The sequence below is a fragment of the Heteronotia binoei genome, chromosome 2 (genome assembly GCF_032191835.1).
Source record: "Heteronotia binoei isolate CCM8104 ecotype False Entrance Well chromosome 2, APGP_CSIRO_Hbin_v1, whole genome shotgun sequence".
Taxonomy (NCBI): domain Eukaryota; kingdom Metazoa; phylum Chordata; class Lepidosauria; order Squamata; family Gekkonidae; genus Heteronotia; species Heteronotia binoei.
Window position 1 is genome coordinate 188,790,766 of NC_083224.1, and position 24,753 is coordinate 188,815,518.

The window sequence follows — 24,753 nt, forward strand, 5'->3', positions numbered from 1 at the left end:
TATATGAACCAAGTATTATCTTTAAAAAATTCAGGAGGGACAACCAACAGCTGATCCTGGCCCATCCCTCCAAAGCAAGGCCATGCTTTTGTTCTTTCGGAGGTAGCCAGCAGTAGCCCCCAAACCTGCTCACATCTCTGTTGCTTCCCCTTCCCTGCAGAAATTGCTCCTCCCACCACTGTCTCCAACTGGCTGCAGCCCAGGGACCCTTTTCCTCTGTGGTGATAATGAGCCTGTTGTCCTACCGCAGGTCCAGGGCCCTGAGCACAAGGAGTTCACCCTCTCGCGTCTTTTCCCCAGCTACTCGTCTGGAACCACTCCAGCCTGAGCCCCGTCCAGCAGTACACAGAGCACCTCGCGGCCGTCAAAGCCATCGCCTGGTCCCCACACCAACACGGGCTGCTGGCCTCGGGGGGCGGGACAGCCGACCGCTGCATACGTTTCTGGAACACACTAACCGGGCAGCCGCTGCAGTGCATCGACACCGGGTCACAAGTCTGCAACCTCGCCTGGTCCAAGCATGCCAACGAGCTGGTACGGGGGTGCCCCAGGATGCAGTAGGTGGGAGGGGATAGATGGTGCCAGTTGGACTGTCCCGGAGGAGGGGTGGGGAGTCTCCCATCTGCCTCCACTTCTGCAGAGGAGTCCCTGTAACATCACACATGTGGTTGAGACTGGGCTGCACAATTTGGCTCCTGGGGTGGGGTGGGGGGAATGGTGGTAGAAAAATGAAATTGACACAAAGGGAAGAAACTGTCTGATAATCAGGACTTTTTTTTTTGTAGCAGGAACTCCTTTGCCTATTAGGCCACGCACCCCTGATGTAGCCAGTCCTCCTGGAGCTTACAGTAGATCCTGTAAGAAGAGCCCTGTAAGCTCTTGGAGGATTGGCTACATAAGAGGGGTGTGGCCTAATATGCAAAGGAGCTCCTGCTACAAAAAAAAGCCCTGCTGATAATAGTGTCTAACCAATGGCAGTAGCTCTGCAAGATCTTGGGTACAGAATGGGAGGAGGTCTTTGCCCTCCATCAGGGTCACCAATCTTTTTTTTAGAGTTTTTTTTTATTTTGGGAAGGGGTGCATGCGTGTCTGAAAGTCATGGCTGACTTTGGGTGACCCCTAGTGGGGCTTGGATGTTTCAGAGAGGTGGCTCACTATTGCCTGCCTATTGCTTGCTATTGTCCAGGGTCAGCCCAGCTTAGCCTCCGAGACCTGACAAGATTGGTCTTGCCCAGGTCAGGGTGGGTCCCCAGCCTTTTTAATCCCAAGCGGAATGCTGACACGGGGTGGTGGGCACAGCTACAAAAAATCTGCCACACAATGGCTGACATAGCTTACTTTCAGTCACATAGTGAAGATCCTTGTGCTTTGGTGGCAGGGCAGGCCTCATTTTGGGCAGGAGGTCACAGGAGCGGAGCTCTGGAACCTCTCAATTTTATTGTGCTTTCTTTCTTTCTTACCTCCCCCTGCCGGAATACTTGCTCCTGGGCTCCATTGTTCAAACCCCCTGGGAGAATTTTGCTGAACTTTTAAGATTTGACAAACTTTCTCATATTTCCCCCCCACACCAAAAATGGGGAAGTAACAAAACCTATAAAGCAGACAAATGGAAATCTTCCTCATGCCACTGTGGCCACATAGGAGAAAGTCATTTAAAAGGTACGATGAGAGTAAGGTTTTCCTATGACGATTCTAATTCAAGAAGCCTTTTAAGGTAGATGCTGAGCTGATCGTTAGATAGATGCTGAGAGACAGAGTAGATCGTAGTACGCCTTCCAGTGATGTCAGGAGTGTGTGGCACATGCAAATGAGTGGTGGTAATGAGCTCTGGCACTTTTCCCCCCCTATGAAACGACCCCCGTTGCTGGCAGCTGCTGCCAAAGCAGCGTTCTTGAAATTCTGTACGGCCTATCAAAATTGGCCAAGTGAAAGTCCCTCTGAGTTCTGACCCCGCCCACTCTTTAAAAATGCTCGGTAGGGCAAAAGGAAAGGTGTTGGCAGGCACCCCTGATGCCCAGGGGCACCATGTTGGAGACCCTCACTCTGTGCCCAACAATGCAAAGGATTGAAGGAGGGATCTTTGCATGCAAAGCATTTACTCACATAAGTGATGTTACATACTTCTTTCCAGGAATTGTTACAGGCACCCTGGAAGGAAGGCAGTGTCTTTCCTTGCGGCCACTGAATGCGAGGGGGCTGTGGCTCAGCGGGAGGGCATCTGCCTTGCCCGTCAGAGGTCCCAGGTTCAATCCCCATTATCTCCAGTCAGGGCTTTTTTTGTAGCAGGAGCTCCTTTGCATATTAGGCCACACACCCCGATGTAGGCCATCCTCCTAGAACTTACAGTAAATCCTGTACTGAGAGTCCTGTAAAGCTCTTGGAGGACTGGCTACGTCAGGGGTGTGTGACCTCATATGCAGAGGAGTTCTTGCTACAAAAAAAAAAAGCCCTGTCTCCAGTTAAAAGGATGCCTGTTAACAGGTGTCTAGAGCACCCTTCCTCTGCCTGCATGAGGTCCTGGAGAATCACTACCAGTTAGAGGAGATGATAATCATAGAATCATAAAGTTGGAAGGGACCTCCAGGGTCATCTAGTCCACCCCCTGCAAAATGCAGGAAACTCACAAATACTGCCGCCCCCCCTCCCCGATTCATCAGCTGGATGAACCATTGAAGCAGCTCGGCACGAGGCCACTTCCTGTGTGCATAACTGCATTCTGAATTGGCTTCAGACCGGCAATCACACGGCTCCGCAGCTCCGGCTTCTCAATCCTGCGGGGCGCCTATTTGGAGGAAGTGATGTGGGAGATGGCGTTTCGAGCCCTTTTCTTTCCCCCGCTGCTCTCCCTTCCAGGGCAGCTGCAGATCCCTTCACCAGAGCCCCCTTTCTCTCTTGGCAGGTGAGCACTCATGGATACTCGCAGAACCAGATTCTCGTCTGGAAGTACCCGTCCTTGACTCAAGTAGCAAAGCTGACCGGGCACTCGTACAGAGTCCTGTACTTGGTAAGCCTCATTCCCTCTTCTCCCGCTGCAGTCTTGTCTCTTGAGAGCAGTGGAGGTTTCGCCTTCCCACTCCCTCTTTCATCGGAGGGGTCAGCCCAAGGGAAGGGACAGAGTCCTCCTTTTGGAGGGGCAACATGCCCTGTGCAGCTGCCGATTGGTGGGAAGTTTGGGGGGACTAAGAGGCACGGCAAATGTAGTGAAGAGAAGATGTTTTGCATTAAGCTGATAAACCATCTTGAATTGGTATAATGCATTGAATTCAGTTATACTTTGGGAGTCAGGTTGGGCCTGCAAAGCAAGGTGAAATTTTGTAAATGCTTATAGAGCCAGGCCTTCTCTATAAAAGCACCCCAATGGTGGAACCAGCTGCCGGAAGAGGTGCGGGCCCTACGGGATCTTGGCCAATTCCGTAGGGCGTGCAAAACCGCCCTCTTCCGGCTAGCCTTCTAAGACGGAGCTTGGAATAAACATCACGCCATCATTAATATAACTGAGATAGTAGCACTATTAGATTATATTTTTAGACTGTTTTTAGATTATTTAAATACTTAATTGTTAACTGTATTGAACTGTATAATCTTGTTTTATTGTTTTAATATGGCTTTTGCCATGTCCTGTAAGACGCCCTGAGCCTGCCTTGGCGGGGAGGGCAGGGTATAAATAAAATTTATTATTAGTGGTTAAGAGCGGCGGACTCTAATCTGGGAGAATTGGCTTTTGATTCCCCACACCTCCTTCAACATGCAACTGCTGGAGTGACCTTGAGCCTTTCACTGTTCGCTCAGAGCAGTTCTCTCAGAGCTCTCTCAGCCTCGCCTACCTCGCAGGGTGTCTGTTGTGGGGAGAGGAAGGGAAGGCGATTGTAAGCCGCTCAGAGTGAAGGGTGGGATATAAATCCAACTCTTCTCATTTCTGGTGAAAGCAACGGGGGGGGGGGGCTCATGGGGTTGTCCTTCACGTCTCCATTCACCACCTCCCTCTCCTGCCTCTTCTTCCCTTCCAGGCAATGTCACCCGATGGAGAGGCCATTGTGACTGGTGCTGGGGATGAAACGCTGAGGTTTTGGAATGTCTTCAGCAAGACCCGCTCAACCAAGGTAAAACATCTGCTAGTCGAGTACTGTGCCACATGCAGTCTCTCTTATAAAGCTCCCGGTACCTTCTGGAGTTGAATTAAATTTTGTTTTGTCTCCATGCCAAAGTGATTGATCCAGTGGCATCTAGTGTGGGAAACCTGGAGGAGGTCATTTGCTGTGCCTCTGTATGAGTTGCTGTTAAGGGGCGAGACACACCTCCAGTAGACCAAAATAGAAGGGGAAAATAAAGCCAACTCAAAGAAACAACAGAGTTGGGTACCCAAGAGCTGGGTGAGAGAAAATTATGAGAAATAAATTAAAATATATGTATTTGTTACAAAGTACACAGTGATCAATTCCGCACTAGACATTTAAGTCTGGTTCTGCCCTGGCCCCAAACTGACGTTCTGTACTAGAATAATAGAATCATAGAGTTCAATTAGAGGTCTAGAGCGGGTTTGGCCTGAAACTCTACTTTGAAAACATAGGTATATTGCATAGCTAATGTTTGAACTAAGAAGTTTGCACTCTGTATAACATGACACAATTCAATATCTCTAGGTTCAATAACCTTAACCACATTAAAACAGGGCCAACTGCATTTCAGCCTCCAAGGACTTCCTCGGTGGCCAAATTATTGTATGTGTGCCCACTATGACTTATAAATATGTTAGTGCCAATCCAAGTTTATTGTAAGGCATTCCAGATATTCTTTGTGGCAGAAGGATTAGGTTGTATTGAAGTGTTCTTAAACTTTTAAGCATAACTCCTGACCATGGCTAGCAAAAATCTGGGAGCCTTTAACTAATTTATTTCTCCTTGTCTCTCACCCAACCTTTGGGTACCCAACGCCTGTAGCAGAACTGTGGATGTCACAACTGAGTGACACTGGAGGATGAATCCTCCTCCTCCCACATTGTAAAATGAAACGCGTCTGCTTGGAACAGACTGTATATGGCACAGCTTTCCGTAAAAGCTCTACCCAGTTGCCCTCCCTACTTGGAGAGAGAGCATACACGACTCGACTTTTAATTCAGGTCCGGAAGCTAAGGGAAGGGGGTGCAAGTCTGGAGAGGGGTGGGGCGTAGAGTGGGCTACTCGGGAGGGGGTGGAAAGGCTTTCGTAGAATCCTAGAGTTGGAAGGGACCTCCAGAGCCATCCTGCACAGTGAAGAAAATTCACAAGTACCTTCCCCCTCCACATACCCACAGTGAGGGACACCTGCTGCATGCCCAGAAGATGGCAAAAAACCCTCCAGGGTCCCTGGCCAAACTGGCCTGGAGAAAAATGGCTTCTTGACCTCAGAGTGGCAATCGGCATTTCCCTGGACATGCAAAAAAAGGGCCAGGAGAACTAAGCAGTGATGGAAACTTTCCTGTCCTCCCGCTCATGATCTGCCTTTCCCAACTCTGCTTAGCAGCCTATTGATAAAGCCTTGTCTGCTGGCTCATAACCCTTTGATATGTTTGTACCGTGGGCTGAACCCTGCTACTGGCCTTCTCCCAAGGGAGCCGATGCCCAATTAAAGAAATGATACTGCAGAAGAAAAAAAAAAACCCCTCTGTGTCAAAGGAGGCCGCTTCCCCCACCATGGGATGGGGTGGGGGATTCAGCCTCTAAGCCAGGGGTGGCCAAACTTGGTTAACATAAGAGCCACATAGAATAAACGTCAGATGTCTGAGAGCCATAAGACAGGAAGGCTGAGAGGTAAGGGGCCATGGCTCAATGGTAGAGCCTCTTCTTGGCATGCAGAAAGTCCCAGGTTCAATCCCTGGCATCTCCAGTTAAAAGAACCAGGCGTGAAAAACCTCAGCCTGAGACCCTGGAGAGAAGAAGAAGATATTGGATTTATATCCCGCCCTCCACTCCAAAGAGTCTCAGAGCGGCTCACAATCTCCTTTACCTTCCTCCCCCACAACAGACACCCTGTGAGGTGGGTGGGGCTGGAGAGGGCTCTCCCAGAAGCTGCCCTTCCAAGAACGGAGCCTCAGAGTGGCCTACAATCTCCCGTATCTTCCTCCCCCACAACAGACACTCTGTGAGGTGGTTGGGGCTGGAGAGGGCTCTCCCAGAAGCTGCCCTTCCAAGAACGGAGCCTCAGAGTGGCCTACAATCTCCTTTATCTTCCTCCCCCACAACAGACACTCTGTGAGGTGGTTGGGGCTGGAGAGGGCTCTCCCAGCAGCTGCCCTTTCAAGGACACCCTCTGCCAGAGCTATGGCTGACCCAAGGCCATTCCAGCAGGTGCAAGTGGAGGAGTGGGGAATCAAACCCGGTTCTCCCAGATAAGAGTCCGCACACTTAACCACTACACCAAACTGGCTCTCCGCTGCCAGTCTGAGTAGACACGACTGACTTCAGTGGACCAAGGGTCTGGTTCAGCTTCAGTCAGCTTCAGGTGTGTTCACATGTGGCCCAAAGGGATATGTGCTCTTGGTGACCTGTGGCGGATGCTGATGGGAGAAATGTGTGTCTCACAGCTTTCTTTTCTCTTTTCCCCAACCTTAGGAGTCTGTATCAGTCCTTAACCTCTTCACCCGGATACGGTAAAGCCCACCGAGAGACTGTTGGGTGGGTGGCGGGGGAGGAAAAAAACCACTAACTTGATGTGCATGGAGCCTGAGATCATTGTCTGGGGGGGGAGGGATGGGTAGGGGGAAAAAATGCAATGTCGATCTGTTTCAGAAGACCCTGGAGATGCCTATTAAACCACCTGAATGTGAACGCTGGCAGACATTATTTAGGGGAAGTGGGCCAGGAAACCGCCAATCTTTTTTTCTCCCCCGAACTCTTGTGTTCAGTGAGGGGGGCTGTAAGTGTAATCCTCGTTCAGTTCCCCTGTCTACGCGGACAGCGGGAGTCTCTGGCTTCAAACAGAGATTAGTGTTAATATTATATATTTGTGTGTGTGTGTGTGTGTGTGTGTGGTGTACACACGGGGCCATTTTTTTTTTCCTTTAAAGAAACCGAGATCCGGCATGTATGTGCATTCCGATCGAGGAGGATAAAACAACCTTTGCTTTTGCAGGGGAGTCAGGCAAAAGGAAACCAGGTTTCAGTTAGTTTTTTTTAAAGATTAGGGAAGCAGTGAGTGGTTGAAACGGAATGGGGGCAGACAAAAGAAAGCCAGGGAAGTCTTTTCAGCTCTGTGCTGGGGAGCCACAATTGCAGGGTAGAGCTGGTTGACTGCTAAGCTGGTGTCCAGCAGAGGTAACCTGTACCCATTGTGCTTAAAGGGAAGAGAGAATGGGCACTGGGAGGTAACATGACCAGGAATGTCCAGCTATGACCCTCTACTCAGTCTTCCGTGGGAAGCCCTGTGGTCGTCTCCAAGTAGCCAGGCATAGGATCATGGCCTGCAAAGAGCAGAATTATGTCAGGTTGTTCAGTCTTGCTTGACAATTGGAGGGGAAGAGGGGGAAGTTAGCTTTTTTGGGGGGGGGGGAGAATGCCCTTACGAAGAGCATAAAAACATAAGGTTTTGGTTGGTGCTGTTTGTTCTCGGAGGAGAGGAAACAAATATTCCCTTTCCTTTTGTTTCAAACATTTAACAGCGTTGTAATATGGATATTATGCTGTTTAATGGTGGTCCAAAGTTTGTTTTCCCTTTGTTTCAGGGGTTTTTTTTTTAGGGGGGGGGTTGTAAGTGTTGGCAGACTCTCTGTGTGATGGAGTGCATGTGTGAGACAGAAAAAGAGCCAAGCACTTTGTGTTCTTAAACGTTGCTTTGAATTCAAAGCTCTTCCAGCAACCCATCAGTTTGATTTGTGTGCCAATAAGGACCCCAAGCTGTATTTGGGGCGGGGTGGGAGGAGGTGTTTGTGCCTCTTCTTGCCACTTCTGGTGTGCTTGAGGGAGCCTATGCTGCTTTGTGTTTGTGGATGTGCGTGTGTGCAGAAAAGTTGACTGGTTCTGTCTGACGTCGTGTGTGGAGGCACGACTGCGTGTCATCTGACTGGATGCTGGGAGAGGACGTCTGCGCATAGCGGCAGAACTAGCTGAACCTTGCCCAGTCCCCCCCCCCATCTATAGAAACGGCGGGAGTGCTGTCCCCCAAGACCCTTTCACAGCTTGGACTGGGTTTGCACACCATTGGGAGGGGGAGAGGAGGGATGACAAACCACCCGAAGGCACACCTTCGGAAATGCGCCCATCCGGACAAAATGAGGCCCACGCAGCGCTTAGAAGCAGTGCCTCATCGGACTGTTCATAAAGCCAGCGTCCCAACAATATGGCCCCTCTCCTATTGGCGCTTGAGAGACCTGGAAGGTGAAGAATGCAGCTGTTCGAGGTCTACGTCCCTGGATGGGCGACCACATTGGGTGTTCCCTTTCTTGCCATCTGCTGGGCAGTTGCTGCAGGCGGGGAAGATACAAGGGAAGAAAAGCTACTGTTTGTGCTCAGAATTTCTCCTTGGGGTTACAAGAAAAGAGGTGTGATATCTGTGTTTAATTAAAAAAAAAAAAGGGAGGGGAGGTTGGAGGGGCACGTTATAAACTCGTATTACAGTATCTGTTTTGCTTTCTGGCCAGAATTTGGAGGGAGGGTGGATTCTGATGGCATTTTCTTTTTCCTCTTTGGTGTTTGTCAAATATTCAGTCTGTCAAAAGAGGACCTGTCGCTCCAGATGCTGTCAAATTTTAATGTACCCACCATTAAAGGGAATTGTTGATAAGCCTTTGCATATGGTATGGTGTTTTCCAATGTTCGGTGCAAAGATTTCGGAGCTAGCATTGATTCTCTCTTTTCCCTACCCCACCTCAATATGTGTTGCATCAATAACCACAGTTCTGGAACAAGCCTGACCTTCCTGTTTCCCCACCCCGGTGCCCTTGAAGACATTTTAATCTTTGGATAGAACCAGGGCTTTTTTTGGAGCGGGACCTCCTTTGCATATTAGGCCATACACCCTTGATGTAGCCAATCCTCTTGGAGCTTCCAGTAGGCCCTGTACTGAGAGCCCTGTAAGGAATTCTAGCAGGACCTCCTTTGCATATTAGGCCGCACACCCTCGATGTAGCCAGTCCTCTTGGAGCTTACAGTAGGCCCTGTACGAAGAGCCCTGTAAGGAATTCTAGCAGGACCTCCTTTGCATATTAGGCCACACACCCCTGATGCAGTCAATTCTCCTGGAGCTTTCAGTAGGCCCTGTACAAAGAGCCCTATAAGGAATTCTAGCAGGACCTCCTTTGCATATTAGGCCGCACACCCTCGATGTAGCCAGTCCTCTTGGAGCTTACAGTAGGCCCTGTACGAAGAGCCCTGTAAGGAATTCTAGCAGGACCTCCTTTGCATATTAGGCCGCACACCCTCGATGTAGCCAATCCTCTTGGAGCTTACAGTAGGCCCTGTGAGAAGAACCCTGTAAGGAATTCTAGCAGGACCTCCTTTGCATATTAGGCCACACACCCTCGATGTAGCCAATCCTCTTGGAGCTTACAGTAGGCCCTGTACTAAGAGCCCTGTAAGGAATTCTAGCAGGACCTCCTTTGCATATTAGGCCACACACCCTCGATGTAGCCAATCCTCTTGGAGCTTACAGTAGGCCCTGTGAGAAGAACCCTGTAAGGAATTCTAGCAGGACCTCCTTTGCATATTAGGCCACACCCCCTCGATGTAGCCAATCCTCTTGGAGCTTACAGTAGGCCCTGTACTAAGAGGCCTGTAAGCTCTTGCAGGATTGACTACGTCAGGTGGGTGTGGCCTAATAGGCAAAGGGGGGGGGGAAGCCCTAGATAGAACAAATAGCAGAAGAAAGGAGGTGGGAATTATACCCAGGCAGCCCCTGATCTGGATGGCCCAGACTAACCTAACCTCAAGCTAAGCAGGGTCAGCCCTGGTTAGTCTTCGGATGGGAGACCTCAGAGGAAGCTGAGGGTCACCACGCAGAGGCAGGCAGCGGCAAGCCAGCTCTGAATGTCTCTGGCCTCAAAAACCCTTACAGTGTCGCCCTAAAAGATCCAGGTGGGCAGCCGTGTTGGTCTAAAGCAGCGGAGCAAACCAACAAATTTTGAGTCCAGTGGCGGCACCCTTGAGGTCAACAAAAGTTAGGCGTGAGTTTTCGTGTGCAGGCACACTGCGTTCTAATTTGCTTTTTCACCTACGCCGGGGTGGTCAAACTTGCTTAACCTCATAGCCACATGGAATAAACACCAGACGGCGCAAGACATGAACGTCGGATGTTCGGGAGCCACAGGGAGAAAGGCAAACGGATGGGGAAAGAAAGCAACTCACTTTAAATGCCACCAGCTGGCTCGGTTTGGAGAAGTAAATCACCTTCTCCAAGTCGACCGACGGCTTCGAGAGCCACCCAGCATGCGTGAAACATGTGGCTCCCAAGCTACAGTTTGGCCATCCCTGACCTATGTAGAGGCATCCTATATATATATATATATATATAAACCATTAGCTTCCGTCTCAATGTATCTGAAGAAGTGTGCATGCACATGAAAGCTCATACCCTGAATAAACTTTTTGTTGGTCTTAAAGGTGCCGCAGGACTCAAAATAGAGTTGCCGTCTGTGGCGGCTTGAAGGCACTTTCCACTGCCACCACTGTGTGCCCCTGGTGTTATGCCGCAGGAGCCCTGGGTTTAAGATTGGCCATCTTGTGCGTATGTTTGCGCTGCATCCTGTCTCTGCAACTTTTCTAAAAGGGGGGGAGGCGAAGGAGTGAGCGTGGCAGGCTAGCCGCGTGGAGAGTGTTGCTTTTAACACGGTGGCAGAGAAGCACCTGCTTTGTTCTGTTCTCTGAAAGTTCAACAATCTGGGAGGGGGGGGCCTTTCTCAGACAAGAACCCAGGGGAACAGCTGCTGAGGCGGGAGGGGGGGCCCTGCGTCACTGTGAAGCTGCTGCGTCTATCTACTTCTCTGCCAAAATCTGCTACTATGTGTTCTGCTTTCAGCCAGAGGGCTCGGGGCAGAGCTAGGGTGGCCAGTCCCCAGGTGGGGGGCAGGGGATCCCCTGGTTTGGAGGCCCTTTCCCCCATTTCAGGGTTATCAGGAGGAGGAATGTCTGCTGGGCACTCCCTTATACTCTACGGAGACCAGTTCCGGTAGGGTATAATGGAGGATTGATCTGTGGGTATCTGAGGCTCTCAGGAGGGCTTTTTTTTTAGGTAGAGGCACCAAATTTGCAGCATAGTATCTGGTGCCTCTCCTCAAAAACACCCCCAAGTTTCAAAAAGATTGGCCCAAGGAGCCAATTCTGTCAGCCGCAAGAGAAGGTGCCCCCATTCTCCATTCTTTCCAGCAAAGGGAAGGTATTTAAAAGGAGTGCAGTCCCTTTAAATGGGATGGCCAGAACTCCCTTCAGAGTTGAATCATGCTTGTCACCCCCTTGCTCCTGGCTCCACCCCCAAAGTCCCCTGATATCTCCTGAGTCAGACCTGGCAACCCTAGGCAGAGCATGTACTCTGTTGGCAAGAAGGTACAATACTTGGCATCTCCAGTTAAAAGGATCTCTGTTATCTGCACTGGGAGAGAATGTTCTCTACCTCAGACCCATGGCCTGACTCAGAATTGAGACTTTTCCTAAAAGAGCCTGTTCCTATGATAGAGTATGCAGGGTTGCCAACTACAGCTTGGGAAATTCCTGGTGATCTGGGAACCGTGCTTGGGGAGGGACCTCTATGGAGTTCTTGTGCCACAGAGTCTTAATTCTCTGCTTTTCCACAAAAGAAACATCCCTGCAGTCTGGAGATCATGTGCGACCCTGGGAGAGCTTCAGGCTCTACCTTGAGGTTGGCAACCATAGATTTGTTGTAAGTTAGCCCTGAACTGTGATCACTTTAATGCAGGGGTGTCACACATTTGGCCCAAGGGCCAGATGAAGCGTCCAGAGGTTTCCTATCAAGCCTGTGAGCAACTCACTGTCTTCTGTTTCCTTCTCCCTCTCTCTTGCTTCCATCTGCATACGGCTTGCTTTGCCAGACTTGCTCAATTGCACAGGATCTGCAGAGCAAAGCCTCTTATGTTCTCCATGGGCTGACCAGCACATGAAGCAACTTATGTACAAAAGCTCACAGTGCCCAGCCATTTCATGTTTTCCCCTGGGTCTTAGGCTCAAAGCATTGACCACGAGATTTCTGGAATGAATGTCAATAAATCAAAAGTTGGTTTACAACACCTGAACAGCATACTCAAGATTACTACAGCACAGATAATTGTCTCCTGATTTTGATGCAATAATTCACACCAAAAGGTGTCAGTTATCAGAAACGGTTAAATAAACAGCATAATACAAGAGTATATATTTTATTTTAAGTTTGTAAAAAACCTTAAATTGTGTTTGTGTTCTTTATAAGCTTTTTATCTATGTCAGATCCAGCCCTCATAACAAATAAGTTTGACTCCTCTGCTAATGTTTTCAGTAACCATTCTTTCAATGTTGAGGGGTATTGATTTAAATATTTTATTTAGACTTTTCTCCCTAATGGTGATGCATCTTTTTAAAAATCTGAAAACTCCCCCCTCCCTCAATGAGGAAGAAGACCACATATTTATACCCTCTCCTTCTCTCTAAATCAGTGTCTCAGAGCACTTATATCTCCTTCCCCCCACAGCAGACACCCTGTGAGGTGGGTGGGGCTGACAGGGCTCTCACAGCGGCTGCCCTTTCAAGGACAACTGCGAGACCTATGGCTGACTCAAGGTCATTCCAGCAGCTGCAAGTGGAGGAGTGGAGAATCAAACCCGATTCTCCCACATAAGAGTCCGCACACTTAACCACCACACCAAACTGGCTCTCGGTTTCCTTTAAACGTTTAAAATTCCTTTTAAAAGGATTTGAAAACATTCTTTTGCTGAAGAACATACTGATGGCAACAAGATGCAGAACAGTTTTCCTCTCCCAGTTGGCTAATAGCTTTGGAGACGGGGGATCTCTTCCCTGCTGCAGTTGGGCGGGCCCAGCAGTCACCCCCAAGCTGCCTGCTGTTTCTTTAGGTTGCATGCTCCTGTTGCTAAGGGGATAGTTGCCAAGAGGTGTATATAGCAAACAATGGATGCTGCTCACCTGCCAGCAAAAGGTCTCTGTAGATCCTCACTCGTGCTTCTCCTCTCTTTGGCTGGTCTGGGAGGAAGGGGGGCCGTTGCAGCCAGAACATGGATTTCCGTGGCTTGGATTTCAGAGATCTGGTGCTAGATCGGCCATACGTCCCCCAAAGCACTCTGGAGTCTGATTTCCCCACTCCGCTGTACAGGTGAGTGTCTTCTGTTTCCTGCCCCCCCGCCCCCCCCCCTTGGCTTGGCATCCATCTCAGAGACTGCTGCTCATGATGTGTGTGGGGGGAGGGGTTGTAGCCAGGATTTTAAAAGCTTGGGAGGCTTTTTTAAAAAATTGGGGCACCCTTTCCCATCCACTGTGGGGCTTGCCACTTCTCAGAAGCTTTCTGGGGTAGAGGCAAAAGCTGGAGGCTCTGAAAGTGGCCAAGTTGAGGCAGCCAACCCTAAAACATTGGAGTCAAGAAGGAACTGCCACCTTGCATGCAAGCAGGGGAGTTTTCTTCCACCTCCATCCATCCCCCCCTCCCCGGCACATTTCACACAGCTCCCTCTGCCACTACCTCCTCTGTCTCCCTCATCACCTGTTGCTTTTGCTGTTCCTGTGCCCGGCTCAGCTCTCCCAGCAATGGAGATTGGACCGGACTGGGTGTGCAGTCTCAGCTAGAACTTCTCTGCTAGAAGGTTAAATTAATCCAAATGGAATGGCCCCGTATTTAAATTACTGAATATAAGATATAAATGTGTATTTCAAATATTAAAAAAATGCATGTATTTATTACAAAACGATTTCAAAATGATCACAGCCCCAAATTTAGCCTCAGTTCAGATTGAAGCCACACAGTGATCTCGTAGACCTTAAGTGACCCTGTTCAAATGGGTTTCAGCCTTAAGGCCTTCAGTGGTCAAGCACAGTTAATCTACATTAGCTCCAAACATTGTAATAATAATAACAGGGAGGGACGGTAGCTCAGTGGTAGAGCATCTGCTTGGGAAGCAGAAGGTCCCAGGTTCAATCCCCGGCATCTCCAAAAAAAAGGGTCCAGGCAAATAGGTGTGAAAAACCTCAGTTTGAGACACTGGAGAGCCGCTGCCAGTCTGAGAAGACAATACTGACTTTGATGGACCCAGGGTCTGATTCAGTATACGGCAGCTTCATATGTTCATATGTACAACAGTTACTCATTATAGGACCAAGTTTTGAGATTGTGTAATGGAAATTGATTAGAAAACAAAGCAGAGATGTCACTAACAGGCCTCACTGGAAATCACCTTCTGCCCTAGTCTTCCTGGTACATGTGTCTTGAGTGGTAATACAATTGTGTGCCTTCATAAACACATAAGAGAAGCCATGTTGGATCAGGCCAGTGGCCCATCCAGTCCAACACTGTGTCACACAATGGCAAAAACAAAGACAACAAAAAAGGTGCCATCAAGAAGTCCACTAGTGGGGCCAGGACACTAGAAGCCCTCTCACTGCTGCCCCCCCCCCCCAAGCACAAGGAGCATCACTGTCCCAGACAAAGTTCCATCTATACCCTGTGGCTAAATAAGAACATAAGAAACCTACAGTGTTGGCATAAGAACATGAGAAGCCATGTTGGATCAGGACAATGGTCCATCCAGTCCAACACTCTGTGTCACATAAGAACATAAGAGAAGCCATGTTGGATCAGGACAATGGCCCATCCAGTCCCAACACTCTGTGTCACATAAGAACATAAGAGAAGCCATGTTGGATCAGGCCAATGGCCCCTCCAGTCCAACACTCTGTGTCACATAAGAGAAGCCATGTTGGATCAGGACAATGGCCCATCCAGTCCCAACACTCTGTGTCACATAAGAACATAAGAGAAGCCATGTTGGATCAGGACAATGGCCCATCCAGTCCAACACTCTGTAACACACTTCCCCAAAAAACCCCAAACAAGTGCCATCAGGAAGTCCACCAGTGGGGGCTGTTGCCCCCCCCCCCCCAAAAGTACCAAGAATACAGAGCATCACTTACCCCAGACAGAGTTCCAACAATACGCTGTGGCTGATAGCCACAGATGGACCTCTGCTCCATAGGTTTATCCAATGCCCTCTTGAAGATGTCTATTCATGGCTTCCTTCTACTATTTTTTGTTACAACTAATTGACATTGTGTTTGAAAAAAATCATTTTAGGTTCCAAGATGATTTTTTTCTATCAGGTAAAGGGTGTTTCCATGGGTTCTAGCATGGCTCCAAGCGTAGCCAATTTATTTATGGCTAATCTAGAGGAAGAGTGGATTTGCCATGCTCAGGTTAATCCCTGTTTTTCTGATATCTTAATTTATTATCAATATATTGATGATTTGTTCATTATTTTAAGAGATAGCTCTATAATGACACCTTTCCTGAACTGGCTAAATGGAGTACACGACTATTAAATTTACAGGCAAGGCAGATCTTAAGTCAGTTCCTTTTTTGGACTTGATTGTGTATCGTAATGAAGAACATAGGATTGCTGTCAAGCCTTATTCTAAGGACATGGATCGAGGTTCATATTTATTTTATTCTTCATTTCATCCTCAGCATTTAAAATCTAATAAGAACATAAGAGAAGCCATGTTGGATCAGGCCAGTGGCCCCTCCAATCCAACACTCCGTGTCACAAAAGAACATAAGAGAAGCCATGTTGGATCAGGCCAGTGGCCCCTCCAGTCCAACACTCTGTGTCACATAAGAACATAAGAGAAGCCCTGTTGGATCAGGCCAGTGGCCCCTCCAATCCAACACTCTGTGTCACATAAGAACATAAGAGAAGCCATGTTGGATCAGGCCAGTGGCCCCTCCAATCCAACACTCTGTGTCACATAAGAACATAAGAGAAGCCATGATGGATCAGGCCAGTGGCCCCTCCAATCCAACACTCTGTGTCACATAAGAACATAAGAGAAGCCATGTTGGATCAGGCCAGTGGCCCCTCCAATCCAACACTCTGTGTCACATAAGAACATAAGAGAAGCCATGTTGGATCAGGCCAGTGGCCCCTCCAGTCCAACACTCTGTGTCACATAAGAACATAAGAGAAGCCATGTTGGATCAGGCCAGTGGCCCCTCCAATCCAACACTCTGTGTCACATAAGAACATAAGAGAAGCCATGTTGGATCAGGCCAGTGGCCCATCCAGTCCAACACTCTGTGTCACATAAGAACATAAGAGAAGCCATGTTGGATCAGGCCAGTGGCCCATCCAGTCCAACACTCTGTGTCACATAAGAACATAAGAGAAGCCATGTTCGATCAGGCCAGTGGCCCCTCCAATCCAACACTCTGTGTCACATAAGAACATAAGAGAAGACATGTTGGATCAGTGGCCCCTCCAATCCAACACTCTGTGTCACATAAGAACATAAGAGAAGCCATGTTGGATCAGGCCAATGGCCCCTCCAGTCCAACACTCTGTGTCACATAAGAACATAAGAGAAGCCATGTTGGATCAGGCCAATGGCCCATCCAGCCCAACACTCTGTGTCACATAAGAGAAGCCATGTTGGATCAGGCCAGTGGCCCCTCCAATCCAACACTCTGTGTCACATAAGAACATAAGAGAAGCCATGTTGGATCAGGCCAGTGGCCCCTCCAATCCAACACTCTGTGTCACATAAGAACATAAGAGAAGCCATGTTGGATCAGGCCAATGGCCCCTCCAGTCCAACACTCTGTGTCACATAAGAACATAAGAGAAGCCCTGTTGGATCAGGCCAATGGCCCATCCAGCCCAACACTCTGTGTCACATAAGAGAAGCCATGTTGGATCAGGCCAGTGGCCCCTCCAATCCAACACTCTGTGTCACATAAGAACATAAGAGAAGCCATGTTGGATCAGGCCAGTGGCCCCTCCAATCCAACACTCTGTGTCACATAAGAGCATAAGAGAAGCCATGTTGGATCAGGCCAGTGGCCCATACAGTCCAACACTCTGTGTCACACAGTGGCAAAAAATTTTATACACACACACACACTGTGGCTAATAGCCACTGATGGACCTCTGCTCCATATTTTTATCTAAACCCTTCTTGAAGGTGGCTATACTTGTGGCGGCCACCACCTCCTGTGGCAGTGAATTCCACATGTTAATCACCCTATTCGCAATTTTTAAGGTTAAAAAGGAATGCTACCAGAGAATTGGATTACAGGCAACATTGTGATAGATTAGGAAGGAGTTTTTTGCAGAGAGGCTTCCCAGAGGATGTTGTGACGAAGGCTGATAGAAAAGCGGAGACTGCGGATAGGGTCTCTCTACTACAGAGACCAGCCAAAATCAGATGTGAAAATATTTCATTTGCATTAGATTATACACCACTTGCTTTTGCCATTCATAATATTATTTACTGCCACTGGCACCTTTTATCTGAAATACTGGGTTGTTCCTCCTCACCATTTGTAGGTTTTAGATGGACTTCAGCCTTCAAAAGATACGCTAGTGCATTCAGATATGCCAAAGACTATGGCGCCTTCTACTGGCCCTTTGGGACATTACAAGTGTGGAGTTTGTCAATTATGTTCTTTGCTTTGCAGACTAAAGTGTTTAAACCCCCTGGAAGTAAATTAAATATTAAATTACCACATTTCAGTAATTGCAACACTTCATTTGTTGTGCACGCCATCTTGTGTGGATGTAACAAAATCTACGTGGGTAATGCGACCCGTCCCATTCGAGTTCGGGTGGCGGAACACCGTTCTAGAATCAAAATGAAAAATTTAGAGGCTCCGCTTATGATTCATCAGGAAGGATTTTTCCTCCAGGCCAGACTGGCCCAGGGATCCTTTGGGTTTCCCCCCCTCCTTCTGGGCATAGAGCAGAGGTCACCAATGGAATACATGCAGGGGGTAGTTTGAATTTCCTGCACTGTGGACTAGATGACCTGTGAGGTCCTTGTAGTTCTATGTTTTAATGATGTGAGCCACTTTGGGGTGAAAGGTGGGAAGAGGATATAAATAAACAGGCCTCATTTTGGGCAGGAGCTCACAGGAACTAGGCTTGCCAATCCCCAGGTCCCAGCCGGAGTTCTTCCACTTTCCCAGGCTCCTTCCCGCCCCCAGTCAGCTGGCCAGCGGGGGAAGCCCCGCCCCCACAGCCAGCATGTGACTTTCCACCTCCGGAGGCTTCAGTCTCCGATTGAAAGGCTTCCTCTTGAGATGGTGTGTCTGTGTTACTTTGAAGAAGTTGGCAGCAACTCATGAGTAGAGATGCCAATTCCTCGCTTCAGAGTCGCCAGAAATGGGGGGAGGGAAATGTCTGCTGGGCAGTTTGGTGTAGAGCCAGTTTGGTGTAGTGGTTAAGTGTGTGGACTCTTATCTGGGAGAACCGGGTTTGATTCCCCACTCCTCCACTTGCACCTGCTGGAATGGCCTTGGGTCAGCCATAGCTCTGGCAGAGGTTGTCCTTGAAAGGGCAGCTGCTCTGAGAGCCCTCTCCAGCCCCACCCACCTCACAGGGTGTCTGTTGTGGGGGAGGAAGGTAAAGGAGATTGTGAGCTGCTCTGAGACTCTTCGGAGTCGAGGGCGGGATATAAATCCAATATCTTCTTCTTCTTCATTATTCCCTATGTGGAGATTGATTCTTATAGGGTATAATGGGGAATTGATCTGGAGGTTTCGGAGGCTCTGAGGGGGGCTGTTTTTTGAGGTAGAGGCACCAAATTTCCAGTATAGCATCTAGTGCCTCTCCCCAAATTACGCCCCCCCCCCCAAGTTTCAAAACGATTGGACCAGGGGGTCCAATTCTATGAGCCCCAAAAGAAGGTGCCCCTATCCTTCATTATTTCCTATGGAAGGAAGGCATTTTAAAAGGTGTGCTGTCCCTTTAAACGTGATGGCCAGAACTCCCTTGGAGTTCAATTATGCCTGTCACACCCTTGCTACTGGCTCCGCCCCCAATGTCTCCTGGCTCCACCCCCAAAGTCTCCTGGCTCCACCCCCAAAGTCCCCAGATATTTCTTGAATTGGGCTTGGCAACCCTAGCAGGAACGGAGCTTCAAAACCTCTAAATTTTATTGCGCTCATTCTTTCTTTACACTCCCCCCCAATAATTAATAATAATAATAATTTTTATTTATATCCCGCCCTCCCCTCCGAGGCAGGCTCAGGGCGGCTTCTGGGAGCCATTGTTCAAATCCCCTGTGAGAATTTTGTTGAACTTTTAAGATTTGACAAACTTTCTAATATTTCCCCCCACAAAAGATGGGAAAATAACCAAAACATATAAAGCAGTCAGATAGAAATCTTCATCATGCCACTGTGGCCACATAGGAGAAAGTAATTGAAAAAGTATGAGGAGCAATGTTCCCTCTAAGCTGAGTTAGTGTGAGCTAGCTCACAATTTTTTGTCTCAGCTCAGGGAAAATGGCCCTGAAACAAACTAATTTATGCAGTAGCTCACAGCTTTCATGCCAGTAGCTCACAAAGTAGAATTTTTGCTCACAAAACTCCACAGCTTAGAGGGAACATTGGATAGGAGTAAGGCTTTATGATGACAATTCTATTTCAAGAAGCATTTGAAGGTAGATGCTGAGCTGATATAATTTAGTACACGTTAGGGGTGTGTGGCATATGCAAATGAGTGATGCAAATGAGTTGTGCTAAAGAGCTGCGGTGCCTCTTTTTCTACAAAATGACCCCTGTAAATAAATATGGGGCAGTTGTTTAAAAGTGATTTTTCTGCTGTTTTATTACTGCCCTCCCCCCTCGGTAGTCGCTCCCTGCTTCCAGTTCCCCCTCTCAACTTCGGTAGTGGAATTTGCGGAAACACAGATGGCTTTCAGAGTGACCATACCAGATAGAGCAGGAGTAGCTAAACGTGCATGAACAAGATATGAATGAGGGAGGGAGGGAGGGAGGGAGGGAGGGAGGGAGGGAGGGAGGGAGGGAGGGAGGAAGGAAGGAAGGAAGGAAGGAAGGAAGGAAGGAAGGAAGGAAGGAAGGAAGGAAGGAAGAAAGAAAGAAAGAAAGAAAGAAAGAAAGAAAGAAAGAAAGAAAGAAAGAAAGAAAGAAAGAAAGAAAGAAAGAAAGAAAGAAAGAACAATAGATGGGGGAAGGAGAGGTGGAAAGAAAGCAACTTTACCATGAAATGCATTCTCAAAGTCACGGCTGGCTTGGCAAAGTGATTTAAAGAGACAAATGCCTTCTCCAAGCCAGAACAGTGGGAGCTTTGAGAGCCACACAATATGCGTGAAAGAGCCACATATGGTTCCCGAGCAGCAGTTTGGCCACTCCCGAGATAGAGCCTTCAGCTGCAGAGGCAGAATATCTCCAAGTACAATCTGCTGAGACGAAAAGGAAGAGGGGCTTGGATCTCTTCCTCCCTGGAGGGGGCTTTCCAGAGTTGGGTTGCAGGATGCTCGATCGGATGAACTGTTTGGCCTGATCCCTGCATGGCTATTCATATCCAGGGTTTCCCCCCCCCCCCCCTGGAAAATGAGGTGCCAGGACTCCCAGGAGGGAAATGAAGGAGAAAAACATGGTTGTCTCTCATGATTTTTTTTACATTTTAATTTTTGATTTTAATTTTTAAATTATCACCCCACAGCTGCAGCTCTTGGGGGTGATAATTTCTCTGCCAAAAATCTTGGAACTAATGTCAGTCAGGGAAAACAGTGCTCAGCGAGGTAGACAGGAGTGAGACTCTGAGGCAACGCTGTAGGCAAGTAAAGGCCGATACCTGCTTCCTTTTAGGACAGATATCCTTTAAATCTGGGCCTATTTATGTAAATGAACCTTGTCTCGTCGTCAGGGCTTTTTTTGAGCAGGAATGCCCAGGAACGCAGTTCTGGCAGGCTTGGGGTCACGGGGTGTGACCTAATATGCAAATAAGTTCTTGCTGGGCTTCTTCTCCAAAAAAGCCCTGTGAGAAACAATGGTAATGTCAGGGGTGTGGGGCCTAATATGCAAATGAGTCCCTGCTGGGTTTTTTCTTTAAAAAGCCCTGTCTGAAACAATGATGACATCAGAGGGTGTGGCCTAATATGCAAATGAGTTCCTGCTGGGATTTTTCTACAAAAAAGCCCTGCCCCTTACAACCCTGTGAGGTAGAGGAGTTCAAGACAACTGGGAATTGGAACTCCTCATTCAGAACGGCTGCTCTTTCAGCTACACCCTACTGCTTCTAATAGAATCTGGCCCTTTCCCCCTTCTCTGCAGCGATGAGTACCTAATGTTGAGGGGGCCCCACAATGCCCCTGTCATCAAAGAGGCCGTACGCTGGAAGTTCACCCCCATGGGCTGGGATGCCATCCCTCAGACCTGGTACACGGGCCTCACCAACTGCCCCAACCGCAAAGCCTGGTATACCCTCACCAACGGCATCAGCCGGGAAGCCTACCACCGCTGGTACAAGTCCCATGCCAAGCGAGAAAAGAAGCTGCCAGTTGGTAAGGAAGTGCCTGATACTTTTTGAACCTTTACCCGAGGGGAAAACATTCACAACATCCTTGCCAGATGTTGATCTTGTATATGCCACCCTCCCCTCAAATCAAACAGCTGTGTTCTAGCAGTAACGAAGTTCGCAAGTGGGTAGCCGTGTTGTTCCAAAGCAGCAGAAGAAAGCTCGAGTCCCCTGGCAGCTTTAAGCAGGGCCGGCGCATGGGAATAGGCGAGGTAGATAGCCGCCTAGGGCACCACCTCGCAGCAGGGGCAGGTGCTCCCTCCCAGTCCCTGTTTGCACTGACCCTGTTACTGTGTGGCATTCTTTTTTGCTCCAATCACTTCAAATGAAGAAAGAATGCCGCACCCCCTGCCCAGTAGCCCTCTCCTGCTTTGGAGGGAGCTGAGCAGAGGGCACAGGGGGTGTCGTTTCTTTGCTCTGAGCAATCGGAGTGAAGGAACAACGCACCCCCACAGCCCCGCTCAGCTCCCTCCAAAGTGGGAGAGGGCTGCTGGGCAGGGAGAGTGCTGCACACTGTCACAATGATTACACTCCACGGGGGGGGGGGGGGGGGGTTGGGTGGCACAAGCCCTAGCACCAGGGCTGCCTTTAAGAACAACAAAGTGGCCATTTTATTGCAAAGGAACTTCAGAAACAGACTGGAATGGGAGATTGTTGAATTACAAGTTATTACAACATTCAAGGTGACGGAACCCCCAGGGCTTAACAGAGATATTGGTTTCTTGTCTCACTACACATGCTTATGTCATTACGTTCTTGCATCAACTTTATAAACTCCTTTATAAACTGCTGTATGCTGATTTGCTGCTATTCACAGGTCTTACCAATCCCCTACTTCCAGTTTTAGTTATATTTACCGCTCAGTTACTTACGCATCTTGATTCTAATTCGTCCTTCCCAGCAACACCCTCCTCACCCTTTACCTATATGAAATGGCTGCTGACTTCTGTTTCAATATATCTGAGGAAGTGTGCATGCACACCAAAGCTTATACCCGGAATAAAACTTTGTTGGCCTTAAAGGAGTTACTAGACGTAAACTTTGTTATGTTCAAGTGGGCAGCTGCAGCAACGTACATGTGTGGAATATGTCAGGGTCTACATACAGCATGTTCTACTTAAATGGATTTAGTGGATTGAAAGTGCATTATTTAATTTGTGTGAAAACCGCCCTCTTTTCGCAGTACAGCTGCCCCTTTCAATTGGTACAGGTAGGGTTCCTCAGAGAGACGAACATGCAAAAGATACTACCCTAAAGGAAGAGTGCCCCAAAGATGGCTTAGGCCTTGTGCCACTGGGAAGGGGAGTGGGGAGTGACTTATCCTCTTTTCACGATGGGTTTCCTTGCAGCGTACGCCCAGCATTTGCGGGAGAGCAGCTGGTATGACCCGATTGTCCCTGCTCAGTATTTGAAACCTGATACTCGCTGGGGAGCTTTTCTGTGGCAAGACAAACCCATTCCTGGGAAAGAATATGGTAAGGAGTCTCCTATGGAAACACGGGAGGAATCTTTCGGCTGTCACCTGAAGTGCTGGTGACACAGTAGCTAGCCTTGCCCCATTGATGGCTGGCCAACTCTTCCACTTCTGTCACAGAGTCCATCCTCCAAAGGAGCCATTTTCTTCAGGGGAACTCATCTTGGTGTTCTGAAGCGGAGATCTCCAAATGCCACCTGGAGGTTCCAATAGGAGGACACCCAGTTTCCCATCAGCCCCTTCTTTCGGTGTCATTCCTCTAACATTGTCACTACACCCTTCTAGGCCTGAAGCCTACTTTCAATTTTGCCATCCTTCTTTTCCAGTCATCAACCGCAATCGCTGTGCCAAAGACCTGCCTGGGAAGCCGGGCTATGTCCCGTTTCTGTCTCTGCACACGCCCGCCTTCACCACCAAGGACTGCCGCACCTGGAGAATGTTCAGCCACCAGCCCTCCACCAACAACCAATAAAACCTTTCCCAGAATACCTTGCAGGGCTCCTCACTCGTGCTTCTCCGTAGCAGCAGTGATGAAGGGCTTCCATCTCTGACTTGGAAAATTTCTGGAGATTTGGTGGGGGGGGGGGGGCGGACCTTGGCCAGGACCCCCCTGGGCCACTGTCGGGGATGAGGGGTAGGGTTGGCACCAGAGCTTTTGTTTTTTTGTAGCAGGAACTCCTTTGTGTATTAAGCCACACACCTCTGATGTAGCCAATCCTCCTGGAGCTTACAGCAGGCCCTGTACTAAGAGTCCTGTGAGCTCTTGGAGGATTGGCTATAGCAGGGGAGTGTTTGTGACGTAATATAGTAGTTTGTAGTAGTTCCTGCTACAGAAAAAAGCCCTGGTGGTAGGGTTGCCAAGTCCAATTTAAGAAATGTCTGGGGACTTTGGGGGTGGAGCCAGGAGACTTTGGGGGTGGAGCCAGGAGACATTAGGGGTGGAGTCAAGATCAAGGCTGTGACAAGCATCATTGAACTCCAAAGGGAGTTCTGGCCATCACGTTTAAAGGGACGGCACACCTTTTCAATGCCTTCCTTCCATAGGAAATAATGAAGGATAGGGGCACCTTCTTTTGGGGCTCACAGAATTGGACCCCCTGGTCCAATCTCTTTGAAACTTGGGGTATATTTTGGGGAGAGGCACTAGATGCGGTACTGAAAATTTGGTGCCTCTACCTCAAAAAACAGCCCCCCCCCCCAGAGCCCCAGATATCCACGGATCAATTATCCATTATTTTCTATGGGAATAAATCTCTATAGGGAATAACAGAGTTCCCAGCAGACATTTCCCTCCCCTCCCCCCCGCTTTCTGATGACCCTGAAGCGGGGGGAGGGCCTCCAAACCGGGGGATCGCCTGCCCCCACCTGGGGATTGGCAACCCTACCTGGTTGGCACAGTTTGTTTTACTTTGTGGAGATTGGGGGGGGGGGTGGTATACCAGACTGGTTTGCTGGTCTAAAATACGACACTTTGTATACCTACAAGAGGCTCTTGGGCTCTCCCAAGGAAATCTGCCTCCGTTCTGCTGGTGTAACAAAGCAGACATTGTTTTGCAATATAAATTGCTAGATTTTAATCTTCCAAATAAGGTTGGGTCTGGATTTAATACAACCAAACACATTCAGTCCGCTTCCTAGCCTCTTGCAGCCAGGGAGAACAAGCCCCGCTCTTCCCTGTTTCAGAACGTTCTTCCTCTTCAGTAGGGTTTGGCCAAATCTCACAGCAGCAGCAACATGGTAAAAACAGGCCTGTTTGCCAGATCGCAACGATCACAGTCTCAGCAAG

General features: G+C 48.7%; 3 protein-coding genes across 3 annotated transcripts in view; all 3 read left to right on the forward strand.

Annotated features, from left to right (window-relative positions):
- LOC132567418 (fizzy-related protein homolog) overlaps positions 1-6,803 on the forward strand; it is a 34,466-nt gene extending 27,663 nt beyond the window's left edge. Inside the window, exons 4-7 of the mRNA XM_060233092.1 lie at positions 301-534; positions 2,900-3,004; positions 4,008-4,100; positions 6,588-6,803. Coding sequence (XP_060089075.1) covers positions 301-534; positions 2,900-3,004; positions 4,008-4,100; positions 6,588-6,629 — 474 coding nt within the window. The 3' untranslated portion in view covers positions 6,630-6,803. The remainder of the gene's footprint in view (positions 1-300; positions 535-2,899; positions 3,005-4,007; positions 4,101-6,587) is intronic.
- Positions 1-24,753, forward strand: part of TBXA2R (thromboxane A2 receptor) — a 71,774-nt gene that overhangs the window by 14,759 nt on the left and 32,262 nt on the right. The window lies entirely within an intron of this gene.
- Positions 13,145-23,455, forward strand: TEKTIP1 (tektin bundle interacting protein 1). The gene is made up of 4 exons (XM_060233409.1): positions 13,145-13,281; positions 21,250-21,479; positions 22,843-22,968; positions 23,294-23,455. Exons 1-4 carry the CDS (start codon positions 13,184-13,186, stop codon positions 23,437-23,439), a joined length of 600 nt encoding a protein of 199 aa, XP_060089392.1. The 5' UTR covers positions 13,145-13,183; the 3' UTR covers positions 23,440-23,455.